A 20355-nucleotide genomic window follows, 5' to 3' on the forward strand; every position below is an offset into this window, starting at 1 on the left:
CTTTGCCTTGGTGTGACCACAACTTCACTAATCTGCGCTTGCTGGGGAATTGACCAATCAGGGTTTTATTGATTCCTTTTAATTTTTTGACTTATAACTTCGGGGATTAGCCTTGCCCTTCTATAATTATTGTTTTTCTTGACTCTAGAGGATTCGCTTCTGTTTTATGTGTTTACTTCATCTATTTAAATGAAACAAGCTACCAAAGAGATGGGTCCAAGGTTTAGTTGCACCACTTATTGTGATTGACGAAAAAAGTGGGTTCGTTCCGTTCCTCTTCCAAGTTTCTAGTCAAGTCAACTATGGCGTTTGAGTTCGCTGAGGTTGAATGATTCCAATTGATTATTAATTGCAATTCAATCGAATTAATTAAAAGTTCCTCGTGTAATTAGAATTCCAATGGAAAAAGGGGAAAAACAACAACAACCACATAATCAAAAACTTGTTCAAATAAAAAAGAACATACATTGGATACGAAATCACAACCTTGTACTTATCTAACGAGTTTGAATCTTAAAGTTAAGATCTAATTTTAGTGGTACAAAAAGGCATTCTTAGATCTCAAATACTTAGTTTGAACTTTGATGGATACATAAATAACATATAACAAAATGTTTCCCAATTTTTTTTATGCAGCCTAATTATAATTTAAAATTTTATTTTTAAAGTAAACCACAATACAAGAATAAAAGCTAACCACGCCAGAGGATTACAATAAGGTATAGAATAGTCACTACCCAAATATGTCTTACAGGAGATATAGGTTCTCTAACTCACCACTCAAGAGGTTTACAAAGCGATACATATATTCACCATCCAATAAGGTCCTACAAGAGATATGAAGCTTCCCAACTCACCACTCTAAGGAATCCATTAAAAAAACAAATACTAAGTTACATGGAGAATCTCTAAAAACAAGAGCCCACTTCTAACTTACATCTCAAAATCACACATGCATGCCTTCTAAAATTACTACCTATTACCTTTATATAGACAAATTGAAACATCCTTTCAAATTTAGGATATGATCTCTATTATTCTAGAACTCAAATCAAACTTAAATTAAAGGTCTTAGCTGTAACAAGATGGAAGAGAACAAAACAAAACATAAACTTCAAAGTTAGTTTTAACAGCAAATAAAGTTTTCCAGATATAAAGCTTGCTGATTAAATCTTGATGCATTGATGCCAATAAATTTAGGACATTCGATCTTGTACAGAATTTCTAACAAATGTAACCTTTATTGACAAAATCTTGAATATCATTAATAAAAGAAATCTGAATTTGATTTTGTGAAGTTACTAAAAAACTAGACACATTTATCTTTCTGCTATAGATAATACACAATTTAATTATATCTAAAAAAATGTAGTTTATTCGAACAAGTAGACTAATAATCTTGGGCTGTGCTAGTCCTTTTGGATCAAATTTGAAAACACTCCTGTGACAAATTTTCCACCTACTCGTGAGAGTTTGGATTCAAATATTTATTTAGCCTTATGCTTATATTCTTATAAGATCATTATTCATAGTTTACACACACACACTACTATAAATATTCATGTTAAAAAAGAAAAAAAAATCTTTAGAAGATCACAAAACTCATACTCGAACGTAAAAAATATTTAAACCTGTGAATAAAATTAGAACATGTGAATTGCAGGTTAATAATGCACCGTAAATCAAATTTGACCGGTTGAGTACTACTCAATATACTGATCAGATAGGCTGGCCCTTTTGTCTTGGCAATAAAAAAAAATGAATATTCAGGACATATTTGCTTTGCCTGAATTGAGTCAATTATACGAACCATTCGTGATGTTTTTCGGCATATCAGGTCGCTAAACTTCACAAATTTGTGTTAAATGAAATTAATTGCGATTTATTATACAAGAAGAGCCTAACTTATACTAAAAAACTGACTCAAGGGATACCTCAAGCTTATATTCTTAGTCCATGAACAGTTCTTAACTGATGTGGGATATCTCCTCATCCTCAACGTTAGGAACCTAGTGAGTCATGTCAATCGTTAATAACAATTTTGCTCTAATTATTATGGGTTCTAAATCATGGGTTTTACATATCGGTCTACGATATCGTTGTAAAGAATCTCGTCTTGTTTTCCACCTGATGAGAGGAACTTGTTGCGCCGAGTAAACTATCAGTTTTCAATTAGGTGGTGCAGGCTTTTCTACTATAAGGAGCTCTCTGTTTGCATGAATCCTAAGTTAAAAATAATTTAGGTTTAAGTTACAAGATGGGTAAGACATTACAGCATAATTCTATTATCTTGATCTTGCATTTTAAAGAAAATTTTATCTAACTGCCTAAGAAGAGTGGTTGGTCCAGTGGTCTGGTTTGCTTCCGTGATCAGGTCCGGATATGGTCACTTTTTCTTAAAATAACAATTATAATAATAATAATAATAATAATAAGATACCTCTTTTTCTGAATGGAAGTATTTTTTTCTTTTTTTTAATGATCTTAAGAGTAGACACCGTCTTCTTTGAGCTTATATATTTGGAATGTGTTTTTTTTACAACGTATGGTATACGGGCTATGCTACATTGGAACTAAGCACTATACTGAAACAGGTGATATATAAGTTGTGTTACAGTAGAATTTAGATGTTTGATATTAATTTGAATTCTCTCTTAGTATGATTGATTAAGTTTGAAAATCTTGTAATATATATATATATATATATATATAATGGCGAATTATTGATAATATCTCTTTAATTATTATTTTTATTCATATTTAATAACCAATAATTACTTGAATATATTTTGAGAAGTTTAAATAATGAGAGAATCGCGATCCATTAGACTTGCATTGAAGTAAGATAATGATTTTACAAAAATATCTGGTAATGCTTACTGGTAAATTCAGAATGATCATGAACTTTTTAATGCTATACTTGTCACTTTGAGCCTACAAAAGCTTGGAAATTCCATGGTTTCGTGTGTTGCAGAAGTATTACCAATGTGGCAAAGACCGATTAAAAAGATATATGAATATGAAAGTGATGGTACTCTTTCCTTAAATGAATAATCATACAGCAATCATATCCTAATTGCTTGTTTGTACATAAAATCAACAAGAGTAATTATTTAAAAATGATTAGCCTTTACCTAATGATGTGAAGCCCTAACCAACCACTTCCTAGAAGGAGGCATCATTAGATACTGTTTATGATGTTAAGCCAAAAAAAAAAAAAAAATCATGTTTTTTACTTAAAAACTAAGCCTCGTGACCCTCTTGCACCACCAAACCCCAATTTTTTTAATGATTCAGTCTTCTTCTCCATTGGTCCGAAGAGTTGAAATCCATCCATGTTGAAGCTTATATAATGAGAAAATCATTAAAATAATTCTCCAATGCTGTCTATTTTAAAAGTTCCATATAAAAGCTAGCAATTCAAGTTTGCGTTTATTTCAGATAGAAAATTAAATTAAATTAAGTTAGAAAGTATATTATTTTGGAGAAACAAGTAAACAACAGAAGAAATTAATATGCAATTTGAATGGGGCTAGATCAGAAGATATAGACAACTCACCTTTCATTCGTAAATTTATATTCATCTTACATATTATATATTACCTATTATTTATATTTGCTACTGTGTGCAATTAATTAATTATTATATGATTAAAGTGCCTAAGTAAAACAATAGCATCAAAACACAATATTTATGATGCATTAAAGAGGGAGCAACTTTAAAGCTCTCTTTCCACTATAACCTCGCACTAGAGAATAAGAAAACTTTAAAGAGTAGTAATAATATGCCTCACTTTTAATCAAAGGTCAGTGAGGCCAATGGAATTGAAGAAGTTGAGGAGGATGCAATATGGAAGTCATTATCAAGAATAGATTTCATCAATGACAACCTAGCCCCTAAAATCAGTACTTCACTATAAATGATTTAAAAAAGAGAAAAAACTAAAGATTCAAAGTTGAATGACCTTATATTGATAGAGAGTAGTGGAAAATGCCAAAAGCTAGCTTATCTCCAAGACTTTTTGAGAATAATTATATCTCATGCAAAAGAATACAAAGATGATGATATCTTTGTTTATTTATTTGTTAATTATCAAGATACATTATGACAATTAGCCACCATATATGTAGATGATTGTTTGTTAATATAGGTTTGGTTGGGACTTGGAAAGCAAACAGCCATGTCCATGTCCTCTTCACCTCATCAAATGGGTCACTTTCTTCTGATCAGATGATTTCATTAACTCAAGGGACCAACATTCTCATGGTATATGGCTCCACCTTTTACATCTTCTCCTTTTATCTTTTGGAGCTTTTTTTTTTAAATTTATTTATTGTAACTTTCTTTAATAATTGTTTATATATATATATATATATTCAAATGAGTAATCAAGTATATGGATGTTGTGGTAGATAGGAGTTGAAATTTGAACAAGGTAGGAAAGTGAGAAAAAAGAATTGAGAAAACATGGGGTGGTGAGTCATTTGGTTTTGGACTCCTTTAGAGCATGGCCCCCTGAGGAAAACGACCTGAAATAATTGAAGGAACGCATAAGCACTTGAGGGTGTGTAAAAAAATGGCAAATGGGATGAGAGTGGTGATGACGCAGATATGAAATATGATAAATGAAGCAAGAGGAGTAGTAGTAGCAGTAGCATTATATACATGCGTATAAATGTAAACGTAAATGAAAGATAGAAAGAAAGAAAGGAAATATGAGGTGGTCCTTAAAGGGGGTCCACGTGGCACGGCCGGCAAGGGGTGGCCATAGACACGTGGGCTGGGTGGTCCAAAGGGTTTGAGATGTGTTCAAATATCGACACGTGGTAATAAAGAAGAGGTAACAGGCTGTTTATCAAGAGGGCATGGGAGAGGGAGAGCTATCTTTGATGCTCTAGAGAGTATTGATGAGAGATGGGATATGAATTATGATGCTATTGTCTGTAGAGTTTTTTGCAGCCTTACAAGGTGAAGGTGGGACTGACTCATGAGAGAGTAAATTCAAAGACTACAAAAACTCTTTTTTGAGCTTTTGGATGTTGCCTCTCCATTGTCTTCACCTTTGGATCTCCTTGTCTTAACGGTCAATTTCCTTTGATATTTTCCTTTCTCTGACAATTACCCACCCAGTCCCCAGCCCCAGGCATCTATTTTCGGAAAAATAGATCGGACAGAATGGTAAATGTCATCAACAGTTCGTGTTGCTTGAAGGAACTTATATTATAATGTAATAATGCGTTGATTCTTGCTGTCATCGCAATTTGAAATTTCACAAATTGCATTGGGAGCGCACATGATGGCCTCCAGTCCTCGTCCCTGGAGATTTGATTGAAATTAATTGCGTGTTTGCAGTTTTGGGTGTGCTGCCGTTTTTAGCCATCTTAGGCACCCAAGTCTCCTTGTGGGCTTTATCTATTTTCATGGATTCTAGCATGTCGCCTCCCAAGATAGAAGCCCAAAATCTGAGACCTGTTAGAAAAGGCAAGCCCTGACTGTTCATGTCCAGTACCATGCCTGTATTTTGATCTGCCCTCTCAACAAAATGAGGTTTTTCAGTCCTCTGAATGATCAGTGGGAGTATTTTCTCTTTTAGGCTTATAATATATTATTTTGAAGCATACGAAAAGATAAGTCTAACCTAATATCGTTACACCGTATTGGTCCCATGGATCGACGACAAATCCCATTATTTTTGGTGTTATTTTGCAAGTTAAAGAATTTATTTATTTTTTAATTTTTTCACCGATTTTAAGATTTTGACCTTTTTATTATGGACGTCAAAATTAAGTGTCATTTGTCTTGTTTTTCTTAATAATATGTGTTTGTTTATTTTGATAAATTCACGTTATTTAAGATTAGTACAAAGTGGCCCTAAAATCATAACTTGTCATCTAGACTTTATTTAATAATATTTTTATTATTCAGAAACTTTTATTTTTCTATCTCTCATTTTCTTTAAGTTTCCGTTTCGTCAGAATAGATCTACAATTAACTGCCTAACTAGATTTTGTTCTTAGGCCTATTTCCCTTTTTTTTTTTTTTTTTTGCCTTTTATTCCTCAAACTTGATAAAAGAGTTCTGTTTCAGGAGGCGAAAAGAAAATTAAAAAATGGATAAAAGAGTTCAATAAGTCAAGAACAAATCGGCTTGAAAACTGTCAATGGTATCTTTGTAGGCACATTGCAATTCTTTAATTGATATTATTGTCTCGTCAATGGTAAGCAGTACTCTCTTTCACACCTATAATCTAATTAAGAAGAAGTAATTTCACCAGTTTGTATGAATGGATCAGCAAGTTAATGCATTAACAATTTAGCAAAGACGATTCAAAATTAGGGTTTCCTTTTTCTTTTCCATAAGGAATGGCAATTATAAGTATTTATGAAGTAATTAAAGTGACTCGGCACATTAATATGTGCATTACTGATGGAAAAGCTGTGACCACACAAGAAACTAATTAAGGACGCGTGGGTACCAGCTCCGTGCACACACGCTGTCAGGATAGCCTAGCTTAAAAAGCTTGTCCATTACCGCACTGGCGTTTTCATTGCTCTCGAAAGTAGAATTCCTTCATGAGTAAAAGTGATTCAAACTTTCAGAAAGGCGAAAATCTTGACATAAGAAAATATTAATATATTGTTAAGTGTAACATTAATACATAGTGATCAATGGCATTGAAATTTATTTGTTATGCATGAACGTGGATCTGAGAGACGCATTGGAGTAAGAACTTGATACAAGTTTTCAGAGAAGAACAAGAAGTGCCGTTCTTAGCTTTCTGCTTGAGCATCAGCCATTTCTTCAATTTCTTTGTTGTAACAACAGTGGTGTTTCTCTGACTGTCCTTGCTAAAAGGGTAGCTTCTAAAGAATCTGAAATCAGAGTTTGCTGAAAAACTGAAGTTGATCATTGACTTGTATGTATTTACGAGGCAGAGACATTGTGGTGTGGGGGGAATGTATTACAAGAATGATTTTTGCATAAAATTAATGTTCTGCCAATAATTAGAATTCTAGCCGTTGTTCAGTAATTTTGGCTTGCGTTCGTTGGACTTCAAAGAGAGCGGACCTTCACTGATTTGTCGTAATCCATAATTACCTCAATGTGATATAAATGTGCGATTGGTAGTCCTTCCATTAAGAGCAATACAAATTGCCATGTGACTTTTCCATGTTGGACTTTCTTTGGTCTTCTAACATAACAATCTTGTCAGGTTCCGAGGGATTGCTGCCTAGTGCCTGCATGAGAAACGCTCAAAGCTTTCAGAACGTTTAGAGAACAAAGAAGAAAAATAATTATGTGTAGTCTTGAACTCTTGATGATCAGTATCCTTGGAGCTGAACATGCTTAACCTTTTCAGAACCTGGCGGCCGATTCAGCCTATTCTTTTAGTCTTCTTGTCCTAATCGATTCCTGCACATATCTATATGCAGCCCCTTGCAGTTTCAGCACTCATCATCATCAATCTTCTTCTATTAATTTCCTTACTCTTTGCCAGTCTTTTGATTTGATTATTTTACCCGTACGCGTCTCATATGGCATTAGTGCTTGTGTATTTACATACATATAGAAAGCAAAGATATCCTCTTCTCCATTAGTTTCCAAATACGCTTGGGACTAACTACGAAATCTTATGATAAATGGAAACCTCCTGATGATGAAGGAGGAAACAAAAGGTTAAATTTTACGTAATTAAATTTTAGTTGGACATAGGAATTAAATTCACGTATAAAAGAGATTTTAGAATGTATATGTTGGAGTAATACAACCAATTAATATATGGATTATATGAGAGTTGAATTTTTAATATAACTATTACTTGTATAATGATTTATTCATTATATAACTAAGATGATATCTATAATTTATTCTAAAATTTCTCCACGTATAGAAAAACAAATTAGAAAGACAAATTGGAAAGGGTACTTTAGAACACGGGATACCCTCATCACATCGTTACATTTGTGCCCACTTCGAATGATTGGAGTGGCTTTAGTAACCCACATCTAGTTTCATGGGGGTAATTGAGAAAGGTCTTAGTGACTATGGCTTTCCAAAGATGCTGGAGGCCCGTTTACTTATTAGGCCAGCGGCCAATTTTCCGTACATGATGGAGGTCCGTTCGCCTCTAAAATACATGCTAAATAAATATTTATCAACGCTTTGACTGGTCCATGCATAAATCAGCTTTAGAAAATTGCATGGAATCACAAACACAAATCAATGTCTTATAATTAATCATAAGATTAATAGTTTTGATTGCATGCATGCTTGCATGTCCTTTAAGAGAAGAGAAAAAGCAATTACAAACCAAAAAGAAAAAAAATAAAAACAAAAAGAAAAAAAGGAGAGAGAGAAAGAAGAAGAAGATATGCATATAAAATGCTTTGCTCCTTGAATGGTGGTTAATAAGTAGTAGTACTTTAGTTGGAGAAGCTGAAGATAAAGCATCAAGATTCAAGCATGTGTGATGTGTTACCAGGTTGTCCAACGCCCTTTCTTCACTGGAAAAACGACGCTCTAGCTTCTTCACTAAAATTCAACGTATGTGTGTGTGTGTAAACCAATAAATTAAATAGCATATCTGTTTGTTTTCTACTGCGTCTCCAGCATTTCTTTTCATAAAAATTGTTTGCCTTTAATGTCTAATAATTCTACTTCATTTTTCCTGATGAACTGATGATGCATGCATTCACAGGACCCACGCCTAATGCCTTGTCCATTTTTGGACAATCATGTAGAGAGAAGAGAGATGTATAGATGAGCTAAGTCAGATGGAAATAATTATTGTGACTAAGCAGGGATGTGTCCATGGCTATCAACAATTATTATACAACGATGTAAATTAATTGTCAAAGCATTTGCTTATTAGAATTAATTCTATATAAATTAAACTATGATAGTGGCAATTAATTAGTCTAAATTGCCTCATCCCAATCAGCCTTTAACAACGAATGCAGCAGCCAAAGCTATTTCCTTTTGGACTATATATGGACTGCGGACCCATGCGTCTTCATTGATGACACACACACACACCCACACCCGCATACAAACAGAGATCGGAGAGAGAAAAAGAGATGGTTCAGTGGGGACAAAACAAAGACAAACGTTGGAGTGGGGGCAGAGAGAGAGAGAGATGCCTTTTGCTGGATATGATTGGCATTGACTTGCTTGTCCAAATGTCTTTGGAAAGTTCGCTTTTCCTTGTCCCAATTTCGGATTCCAGTCCGCGCCTCTCCGATCCCAAATACACATAGAGAAACTAATTAACCTTGTGCTAGTTGTAACTTGGAACACTAACACCCCCGATCCCCCATTGCCCCCTTCCCAATTGCTCAGTGCTTTTTGTGCGTGTGTATGTGTTTTTTTGTTTTGTTTTGGGTCCAACTCGAGGCATCGTCTACGTATGGTCCCCCATTCGTGAGACTGAGGGGGAAGCTTCAGCTTTGCCTGTATCAAATTTAAGCAGTATACTGTATATATATATATTGCTAAAATAGATTCTGGTTCACAATTTGAGAGCTTTGTCAATTGTCATGCAGTACTTTTCAAACACTTGTTCCAATATTTTTCAAATAATTATATTTTCCTAAGTTAACATTTTTCTCTATAATGCATTTCCTATGGTCGAATTTTTTATATGTCAGCATTATGTTCAAAAACATATGTGTGTTCCCTATAAAAACAAACAAGTAACGGTATAATAATAACTGGAAAAGAAACACGAACGAACACCAACCCTATTCCTTCAGTTTCAAAATTGGTTCAGACATTTACAAGCTTCCATTGTGATCATAGATTGTTCGTATTCACTTCTAATTTGTCTTCAGCTACGTTTCATTTGAATGCTGTGCGTGATTTCTTGAGAACTGCAACAGGATGCTGTGCCATTAGGAACCCCCTCGAACTGCTTATTCCGCTTGTCTTTAGCTTGACCTGATTTTTAACTCTTTCTAGTTTCTTGAATCGGTTTTCTGCAGATCAAAGTTTAATTTTTAATTTTTATTTGTTTTTCATGAGTGATAACACATGTCAGAGGCTCGTGGAATCCTCTTGGCATCGTTTAACTGTCCAAAAAGTCTTTTAAAATTATTGCAGAGCTATTTTCCAGGTTTAAAATTCATTAAAACACATGGGTATCTAACCTAACCTTGTGTTTATAAAACTGAAAACTTATTCAAGAAAATCTCAGCACCATGGAACTTGGTGTTTACTAGATCATTGTAATAGGGGATGTTATTTTTTTGTAATCCGCAATTAAGAATGTAATTAATACAACTCATTTCAATAATTTCACAACTCCATGAAGCATGTCTGTCAGTTTAATTTGGAATAGACTACATATTTGTCTCGATATTCTTACAATTTCGGCATTGAGAAACTGATCCAATCTGACTTGTGTAAAATCTTGATAATAAGATAAAATAGAAGTTTCATTTGTTTATTCATTGGGACAAGAAATTTCAACTTATAGCAATGGAGTTTAAAATATCAGATGAGTCCAAAACGCCAATCTAGCTCTCTCTCCAATCTCCATATCAGGCAAATGAAGAGGGAAGAATCACTTAGCAACAACAACATAATATTAGATCCATATATGATTCCTATTCGAAGTTAAGTCCACAGATTAATTATTTCTTCCACACTCATTCATACAAGCTAAATCCTCTTAAAAGGGTAAATTTACTTTCATCATCTAATATCTGTTAAGTGAGTCTATATTAAAGAGTAGTAGAATTTAGACTTTTGGATTTTTCAGCATTTCAATATAAAAGGCCATTGATTAAAGAATTGTTGATAAAAAGTTCTTAATTATCAACGTCTCTCTTTCTCTTTGCTGCAGCAGAAGATGAAACCATTTTGTTATCTCGTTATGTAGAGTATCGCGACAAAAAGAGAGCTCTGGCCTCCGGCCACTTTAGCACAGTGGTACAGTCACAGAGCTTGACCTTTTCTTTTGCATCGATCTTTGCAAATTGCAATAGGCATTGGCAGGGCTTTGCAAAGCAATATTTTAATGGGAGGATTCTGTGACAAACGTTATTTACTTGGATACTCAATGACAATATTTGGGTATCTGCCGCTGCCTTTGCTAAAGAGCCTAATTTCTCAAAAGAGATTAGACAAATACAACCCCACAAAACCTCATTTCCTTTTCAAGCATCCAATGTTTACTTTAGTTCTCTTCTCATCTTTCATCTCTTTTGAGGCGAGTCTCCTGCCTTTTTTTCACCTTTTTTTTCCCCCTCGCGCAAATAGTTGTTAACAACTTGCATTTGTAGTTAACAAGTACATTTTGATGTAGAGTTTATTTTAGTTATTTTAGGTGTTTTGATCTTTTTTATTTTTAATTAGAGTACATCTTTTAGTTTTTTGTTTATAATATGATTGTGATTTAGTTTCCCGTTTGCTTGGAAAGTAGATTTATTTTATTTATAATTGAGAGGTCTTATCATTGTTAGAAAAAAAAATTCAATTATTCAATAAAAATCTCTCTTCATAATTCCTTTGAAATCTTTTTTATAGAGTCATCTGAATTAGAGTATCATCTAATGAGTCATTTAAATTAGAGCGTCTTCTAATGAGTCATTTAAATTAAAGCGTCATTTAATTTATCTAATCTTTCTTAAAGCATTATTAAAATCTCATTGAGTCATATGAATTAAAATAAGATCTAATCACGCTTCGATTAGAACATAACTCAATCGCATTAACTTAGTGTGATACTAGAACGATATCTAATATTCATCTATTCTATCAATCTCCTTCTGCTATTCCGCTCTATCATGCCCTTTTGTAATTTAATTCTTATAGTCTTTTTGTATTTGTGGGGCCATACCTGAAAGCTAATGGTTCACATAATGTATCAGTCAATTCCAGCATGCTTGATATAAAATTATTGACACAAAGTGTTGGAAATCGACCTATTGAAAATGCACACCAGCTTGCCTTCCAGACCCTCCACTAAACAATTGATTTAGCGCCATCAATTTAAACAACATTAAGCATGAAATTGCGCATGTTAAAAAGAGGCTCTACTATGACACAATACCTAAAACTAAAGAATCCTTGATGGCTTAATTGCTAATTAACTTCAAATTGTAGCTAATTAAATACATATCGCTAGTAAATAATTGTTTATATATGTACAAACAAACCTACAAGTTGACCTTGAATATCCTTGAACTGCGAAAATAAACTTAATGACATACTTCATGTCTTTGACTCCCAATCTCATAAGTTGATATCTCTATTCTGTAATGAAATGTACCTCAATTACCTGAAAAAAAAATAACAAATTAAGCAAACTCCTCCGAATGTGATGTGATGAGTTAAGCAATAATTTGTCCTGAAATGATATTCCTTTTTTTTTTGGCTTTTTGGTGAAGAAAATTCAATAAACAAAAAACACATGCATGATAGGAAATTAGGAATAGGATACTACTAACACATTATGTGGTGGAGAGGCGGTCACCAGCTCCCAACTTGCCTCCCGACAAGAGAAGAGAATGTGGAAAATAGGCCCATCTTAATGAATATTATATCTTTTTCACTCTAATTTGTCAAAATTGGTTGCTTAATATAACTATTATATCCTCTCTACTTGTCTGCTTAGACTTATGGTTGAGTGAAATTTGTCTACTTTTTGGACATTTTGGCATCAAAAGGCTCTTACTCTCACTGCTCACCGGCTTGACTCTTTTGTAAACTTTCTCCTTCAATTAAATGTGCTAAAGACCACGAGCTAGCATTGGCATAGCTTCTTTTAATGCATGAAGACTCTCCTCAATCCTCGTTACAAAAGCTAACCGATTTATAAAGAGAGTGACTTTCACAAACAAGGCTCTCACCGGTCAAAAGCCGTAAAGTGTAGTCTTTTGTAGCCGATTTAATGGATTTCTTTTTTCCCTCGATATTATTTATCTTTTCATGCAAGTATTTCAGTTCTGCCATCTATGTTCAGACTCTTATGTAAACTACAGATGATTATTACTTTCTGGGCACTTGCTTGTTTGCTCAAAACTCAGAAGCAAAAAGACAAGTAAAAAGTTTTTGCAGACTACCTAGGCCTGTCTCTGAACCCCATCTGCTCGTCCAAGCTACTAAACTTGTCTATCTCTCCAAAATCCCACCTTGGTAGTCACTGGTCTTGTTCTAGAGTAAACGGTAAGTGGTAATTCTTTTTTTTTTTTTAATTTGTATTCTGGAAATGCTTCTGTTTTTACTGGAATCCTTTTCCTTTCAAATGGTTGTTAGAGATGTGGTTTGAAGGGAGTACAGACAATAAAACGCTGGGCCTGAGGGTGACTTCAAGACACAAGCGTTCAAAGAGGTAGCTGCTGCTCACTCTTCTCTTACTCTGCAATTGTTGGGTGTATGCTTGTTCCAGTTCTGCATCCGGAAAGACTTTCGACATGGGTTATCTGTCTAAATACAAATTTCACTCCCTGGCCTTCGTAATATAATGTGTTCTACAAATTAAAAAAATAAAAATCATGACACCGCACTATTGTTTTGGCTTCTCACATTCTAATTTCGTTCGCTCACAAAATGTCAGTGATCGAGAACAAAGTTCCGAGCTTCAAGAAAGAGAAGAATGTAGACTGCTTCTAGATCACAGAAATGGTTGAATTTGTTTTATTTGCTTAAACTGTATTTGATTTCTTGAAAAAAAAAATTCTTTTTTTTTCCTCTTCCGCATTTGTCTTTGCTTTATCAAGAATTTTCTTAGTCATAAATGACTTTTGATTAGAAAGTTTTTTATGTTTACCAGTTTAATATAGTTTGGTCTGTTATTTGAGTTTTTGTGTTCTTGTTTAACTGAAATCTCTTTTACTTATTTGAGTTAATTTGGGAAAACAAGTTTGTCTATTATAAAAGAGAGGTTCAGTTACGTCTGTAATCCCTTTGGATCAATTAAATTCCTTAAAATATGGGCTTTTTGGCTTAAATATTGTGGGTTCTTAGCAAGCTGCTGATTTCTCTTTAGAAAGAAAAAAAGCGCCATTTTTCTGATAACTTTTAAATTAGCAAGTCATAGTTGATATTGTATTTTGCAAGTCCTAAAGAACCATTTTGAGATGGGTTTTGGGCAAAAAATGATAGCAAGGTGGACCAGTCATAGTGGCAGAAGGTAATGTGAACGCCACTGGTTCTTCTTCTCTGGTATGAAGTGACTGATGATTATTCTTAGAGCATTGGCTTGTATAAAAAACATTAATGAAGTGACCAAGAATTGGAATGTTAATCTTTAAAATATTGTCATGTCCAAATTATATGTGTTGAACATCTGTATCTGTTATTTTGCCATTGCCAGCTTTCCATATAAGAAAAGAGTTGATGAAGGAGATAACTTAGGCAGTTCCCAGGAAGCATCACATGGTGGAAGGCTGGTAAGAGAACTCTCTTTCCTCTTTTTGCTTAAATAAATTGAAAAGGTTTATTTTCTAAAGAAGGTTAAGATACAGAATGACAATCAGATTGATAATCTGACTAGTTTTTATTTTATTCTTCTTTCTTTCTCTTTTTTTATCTTTTAGAAAGATCTCGAGCACATTGCCAGCCAGAACATTACCAAAATAATCTCATTTTAATCCATTTTTTCTTTGCCAGATTAGTTAAGCCTAATCTTTTTTTAAATGTATTAATTGTTTTAAGTATAGTTAACTCTGTGAATACTCAAATGTCTTCTATTAAATGAATCTCCTCTTTAAAATCTAGTTGAAGAAAAAAGGATCCATGACAAGTACCAAGAAATGAATTGATAAGGTTTTCTCAGCTGATATAAAACTCCTCGTCTCAATAATGGTAGTTCACTAACTGAGCAGATATCCTGAACGAATATGCCTCTATCAAAACAATTGTGGTGTAACTTTCAAATGTCTTACTGGTACCAGGATACAAGGCATCTGGAGGACTCTGCTAAAACCAGGAAGAAACATTCTCCAAAGAAAGAAGCCCAAAATAATTTGAAGCAGGAGGTGTGCAACTAAACTTGTCATTGTTTTACCCATGTTTTGAAGATTCACTCTGACCATATGGAACTTAATCTTTGATCAGCAGCGTGTTGTTATTAGTCCCCAGCTATAAAGTTGCATATTTTATTGGCTAATATGATTTTCGTCACTTGTTTGCAGATTCTACAGCTTGAGAAAAGATTGCAGGACCAATTCCAGGTCCGCCATGCTTTGGAAAAAGCTTTGGGCTATAGAACTTCTTCCAATGTAGATATTAGTAATATGTCAATGCCCAAGGTATCTCCTTCCTGCTAATTTTACAGGACAGTTTTTTATAAGCTTCACTTGTTACTATCATTATTGCTTCGTGTTCTTTAGAAGAACCCAGCCTTAGAAGCCAAGGTAATAGGGCATTAATTGTCTATGAAACCTTTGGTATTACCGCAATAGACTTGTTGATCTAAAACTGTCTCTGAAAATGAATCTTCTTGATTTATATTGCAATTTCACCAAGTTATATGTTGTGTCTAAAATAACCATAACTCCTAAACTTGTACTAGTTTCATGCATTTTACTAAAAATGATGTACTGAACATTCCATGTTCTTTGACGCCGTAGAAGTGAATGTAAGAAGCCTGCCTCTAGTTGGACATGAAGTCATAGATGAAGAAGCTAATATTGATCTTTAGATTTGAGTCTTGATTGCTGCTTGCCTGTCCCTGTATATTCTTGGTGGCTAAATTCTGATACTTCTTTTTCGTTTTTCTCTCTTTAAATTCTAGCCGGCAACAGAACTAATTAAAGAAATCGCAGTGCTAGAGTTGGAAGTTGTATATTTAGAACAATATCTTCTCTCACTGTATCGGAAGGCATTTGATCAACAAATTTCCTCTGTATCTCCTACCAAGGTTGAAAGATTAAAATCACCTTTAACTACCCCGAGAGGGAGGTTCAGGGAAGTTTCAGAACCTGATTTTACACCAAAAGGTGAAAATCCTGCAATTCAATCTGGTTGTCAGACAATTGACGATCAGATGCAAGAATCTAATTGTGTTGGAGAAGATAAGCTTTTAGATTCTGGCGTTCATCGATGTCACTCTTCACTATCTCAACATTCTGCATTTCCCGCTAGATCATCTCCTCCAGCAGATTCTCTTGATAGAGCTGTGCGTTCTTGTCATTCCCAGCCATTGTCCATGGTGGAGGTAAATAAGCACATATTCTGTGAAGTATTTTCATTTATTTTGCATACCATATAGTGGCAATAACTCCGCTACTCATCCAAGCTGAAGAGACACCTGCAAAGAAAAGGGCATTCAGATCTTTATGCTGTTTCCTTTTTTATGTCTTCTTTCCCTCATGGTCAACCAGTTTCAAGTGCAAAGCTCTAGTAGAAATGACCATAGCTCATGGCATCCACTCATCTAACATTATTGTATATTGCACCTTAGGCTTTTTCTAGAGTAAGACTTTTGATGGCTTTTCTGCAGTATGTCCAGAATGCGCCGAATTTAATCAGTCTGGCCGAGCACCTTGGTACTCGCATTTCTGATCATGTTCCAGAGACACCTAACAGGCTTTCTGAGGATATGATTAAGTGCATGTCAGCTATATACTGCAAGCTTGCCGACCCACCATTGATGCATAATGGCCTTTCATCCCCAAATTCATCGCTGTCATCAATGAGTGCATTTTCCCCACGAAATCAGTGTGATATATGGAGTCCTGGGTGTAAGAATAATTCATCTTTTGATGTACGGGTGGATAACCCTTTTCATGTGGAGGGACTTCAAGAATTTAGTGGACCATACAGCACAATGGTTGAAATCCCATGGATCTACAGAGATAGTCAGAAATTGGGTGATGTCGAAAACCTTCTGCAAAATTTCAAGTTAGTCTAATCTTCATATTTTAATTTGAACTCATGTTTTATTGCAATTTTAATTGTGCTTAGTAAGTTTATTCTGCTACAGGTCACTCATTTCCAGATTGGAAACTGTCGATCCTAGGAAGTTGAAACATGAAGAGAAGCTAGCATTCTGGATCAATGTACATAATGCGTTAGTGATGCATGTAACTGATCTCCTTCATGAAATTTAATTTGCATGTCTTCTTCTCCTTTTTTTATGGTTCTGTTTCTGGTTTGAATTGCAACATAAATTGATTCTTTGTTTTCCATTAGGCATTTTTGGCTTATGGGATTCCACAAAACAATATAAAGAGACTCTTTCTTCTACTGAAGGTAAGAAGAACTATAACATTATCTTTAAGACGACAATGCAGTCCGGTATATGTTTCTTACACAATTGCAATATCCAGGCTGCATATAACGTTGGAGGTCACATAGTCAGTGCAGACTCTATTCAGAATTCTATTCTTGGATGCCGGATGTCTCGTCCTGGACAGGTGGATATCAAGTCCTAAATTCAAATCTTATAGTTTTATTATCCAAAAGAGTAAGAAGAAGAAGAAGAAGAAAATCTTATATTTGTTTGAGATTATAAAAATAATCTTGTGCATTGGCATTATGTAATAGACGTCATAAATATTATGCATCCAGTCATGAGCAATATAGAGATTGTGGGTCTGGAAACCAGCTATTCGTCTTGAGAACTATTGTCAGCAGACATGACGTCTTCTTTTGCATCAGACAGCTTCATCAACTTCAATTTACAGTGTTACTGTCAAGCTTTATGTAACTTCACGTTTATAGTGGGACTGATGAAGCTTTTATCTGCTTGTAGTGGATACGCTTGTTACTCTCTTCAAAAGGAAAATTCAAGAGTGGAGATGAACGGCAAGCATATGCAATTGAGCATCCAGAATCCCTTTTGCACTTTGCTCTGTGTTCAGGAAGCCATTCTGATCCTGCGGTACATCACTACCTTTGATTTGTTTACATTTTGATTTCTGGTCTGAAATATCAGCCACAAAACTAATAAGATTTTTGGAACTAAGCAAATATCTTTCAACTCGAAAAATTGATTGAGACTTAATTTCAGATTTAAAAAGCAAAAATAATGTGAAAATAAAACTAAAAAATTTGCTCATTTCATTGTTACACACTGTGCTCGTTTGAATCAGAAACTCACTGATACAAAAAAACTCAGGAGGAACTCTTTCATTTTTGGCGTGTGGTCCTTGAGTACAAAATAAGAATAAATGAAACGAACTGGACAGAAACATAGTACCCAATGCCTTGATATGAATTCCATGCCCTTTTATTTTTTTTGGTGTGAATGAAATTTATGAACCTTGAAATCTTTTTCAGGTTCGTGTGTACACACCCAAAAGAGTGTTTCTGGAGCTGGAAGGGGCAAAAGAAGAGTATATCCGCGCTGCCTTTGGTATTCGCAAGGACCAGAAAATTCTTCTACCGAAGATTGTGGAGGCATATGCAAAGGACTCAGGTTTATGTGCAGCTGGTATCATGGAGATGATCCAACAGTCTTTGCCTGAATCTCTGAGGAAAAGTGTTAGGAAATGTCAATTGAGTAAATCCCGCAAAAGCATAGAATGGATCCCGCACAATTTTACATTTCGGTATCTGATATCCAAAGAGCTTGTAAGGTGATTTGGTGAGTGCTTAGTACTTGAGCTTACTCCACGTTATTAAGATTTTTATATAAGAAGATTCGATAATCTCTGTACAGCGAGAAAAATGAAGCTGGAAATTGTAAGGTAGAACATTGAGGCGTTTTGTAAAATGTGATCTTTCTGCCATGTAATGGGATGAAAGTATCTATGATTTAGGTGATTTCATGAAAGTATGCAAAGTGTGCAATGAGTTAATGGATCAGGTTTAATGCCCATTTTGTCATTTTGCCTGAATGATTACTTCTGACCTCCAAATTTATTTTCTCGACTCTCATTGGATAAAACATCTATTACTAATTATTATTCTATAATCTAGGATCTTCTATGAATGTTGCCCAGGGATACATACAAATCTATAATGCTAAAAAATTCGTGGTCACGTTAATCATCCATGGTAGTGGTTGCATATCGCATCCTACAAGAAAAATTACATAATGCTAGTGGGACTATTATTAACTCGTAAGAAAAGATGAGAAAGAAAGAATGTTTGTGCCTAATCTTGTCAATGCCTAAGAAAGAAGACACTTAACTCTTGCCCAAAACTGTCAGAGGGATCAATCAAATGGTAAGCCTGAGAATGATCAGACCCGCTCCCAGGCACCTTCTCAAACTGACCCCTCAGATACTTGTGCCCACCGGATCCCTTGTCGGGCAAGAACCCCGCTCCAGCGGAGACAGTCCTGGTCATCTCCGGCAGCCATTCATCCTTCCAGGACAGCTCCCGCCTTCTGGCAAGCCCCATTTTCAGCCCGTTACAGTACATGACCCACTGAGGATTACTCAGTAGCGGCTCCTTGGACCCAGCTGAATCACACTTGCATTCGAAAACCATCCGGATCATTCCATGTTTGATTAAACTGCTGAATGCTGATGTGTTAAGGGGAAGGTCCAGGAGTATCAATGGTGAGCTTTGGGAACCTTCTTGTAGGCATAGTCTCACCGGTTTACCGTTAATAACAGGGCAAATGATGGTTCCACATACCGTTAATGAATCTGGCAAGCAGTGAGAAAGGAATGTGGTTGGGCAAGCCCCGCAGCAGGACATAAAGAGTTCCTTAATCTGGCAGAGTGTGTTCAACATTTTCATCTGCCAGTGACTGTCAACTGTTGTGTTACTGCAGTTCGTTACCTATGTTTTTTCCATAATAAGACGGACTCTTTCGTCATTCCAAACGGTTGAGGGTGACATGACAATGATAATGTAGATGAGTCGGGTGGGATTTTAAATTCAAATATTTCAAATAAATTTTTTCTTTTCGAGACGTTTTGGAGTATCACAGACATTTTAAATTTTTTTATCCCATATAATATTTTAAATGACATGTCATGTTATTAATTAGTTGATAATTATTTATAAAAATCTAAGTAAATTAATTATTTTATCTCACCAACCAATTAATGAATATCAAATAATTTTTTGAGAATAAAAAATTTAGAATGTATACCCTTTTTCTTTATTTACCTTACTGAAATATTTAAACAGTATAAATTCTAATAACTCCTCCATTAATAATAAAAATTAACTTTAATGAAAATTAACCTCACAAAACCCCCCGTCTTTCAATTTTATTTTCAAGCAATTTGAGACAAATGTCACAGGTTTTGATTGTGACATTGATATTCAAGACGTAAAATACAAAGGGCAAGTCTGGCTTTAATATTCGAGAGGCTGAAATACAAAGACCAAGCTGGGGTCATGTATGCGCTAGTTTGTGGTTTTCCTGTTACATCCTGAGTTTCAAATGGGCCTTCGTGCATTAGATGTATGAATATAGTTGCTACAAGTTTTTTATTTCTTTA

At 34.7% G+C, this 20355-nt stretch overlaps 2 protein-coding genes across 3 annotated transcripts; one reads left to right on the plus strand and one right to left on the minus strand.

Annotated features, from left to right (window-relative positions):
• Positions 1-12618: 12618 nt before the first annotated feature.
• Positions 12619-18789, plus strand: LOC102622705 (uncharacterized). Of its 2 annotated transcripts, XM_006466633.4 has the most exons (12): positions 12619-13168; positions 13259-13334; positions 14319-14394; positions 14899-14982; positions 15139-15255; positions 15741-16163; positions 16449-16849; positions 16932-17031; positions 17141-17200; positions 17278-17364; positions 17703-17831; positions 18230-18789. In XM_006466633.4, the coding sequence occupies exons 2-12, from the start codon at positions 13261-13263 to the stop codon at positions 18530-18532; spliced, it is 1854 nt and encodes a 617-aa protein (XP_006466696.1). In that variant the 5' UTR covers positions 12619-13168; positions 13259-13260; the 3' UTR covers positions 18533-18789. The 2 variants fall into 2 exon arrangements, with proteins under 2 accessions (XP_006466696.1, XP_015389369.1); XM_015533883.3 differs by lacking the exons at positions 12619-13168; positions 13259-13334; positions 14319-14394 and adding an exon at positions 14468-14809.
• Positions 18790-19057: 268 nt separating this feature from the next.
• Positions 19058-19636, minus strand: LOC102623000 (protein MIZU-KUSSEI 1-like). The gene has a single exon (XM_025101066.1). The coding sequence runs from the start codon at positions 19634-19636 to the stop codon at positions 19058-19060; it is 579 nt and encodes a 192-aa protein (XP_024956834.1).
• Positions 19637-20355: the final 719 nt, after the last annotated feature.

This window comes from Citrus sinensis, chromosome 7, assembly GCF_022201045.2.
Source record: "Citrus sinensis cultivar Valencia sweet orange chromosome 7, DVS_A1.0, whole genome shotgun sequence".
Classification (NCBI taxonomy): Eukaryota; Viridiplantae; Streptophyta; class Magnoliopsida; order Sapindales; family Rutaceae; genus Citrus; species Citrus sinensis.

Bases quoted from the DNA above. Each gene is read 5' to 3' on its own strand.
- LOC102622705 (XM_006466633.4), top strand. From the start codon at position 13,261: ATGTGGTTTGAAGGGAGTACAGACAATAAAACGCTGGGCCTGAGGGTG. The intron at 13,335-14,318 runs GTAGCTGCTGCT...TGCCATTGCCAG, and splicing joins AGACACAAGCGTTCAAAGAG to CTTTCCATATAAGAAAAGAG. The intron at 16,850-16,931 runs GTTAGTCTAATC...ATTCTGCTACAG, and splicing joins AACCTTCTGCAAAATTTCAA to GTCACTCATTTCCAGATTGG.
- LOC102623000 (XM_025101066.1), bottom strand. From the start codon at position 19,636: ATGTTGAACACACTCTGCCAGATTAAGGAACTCTTTATGTCCTGCTGC.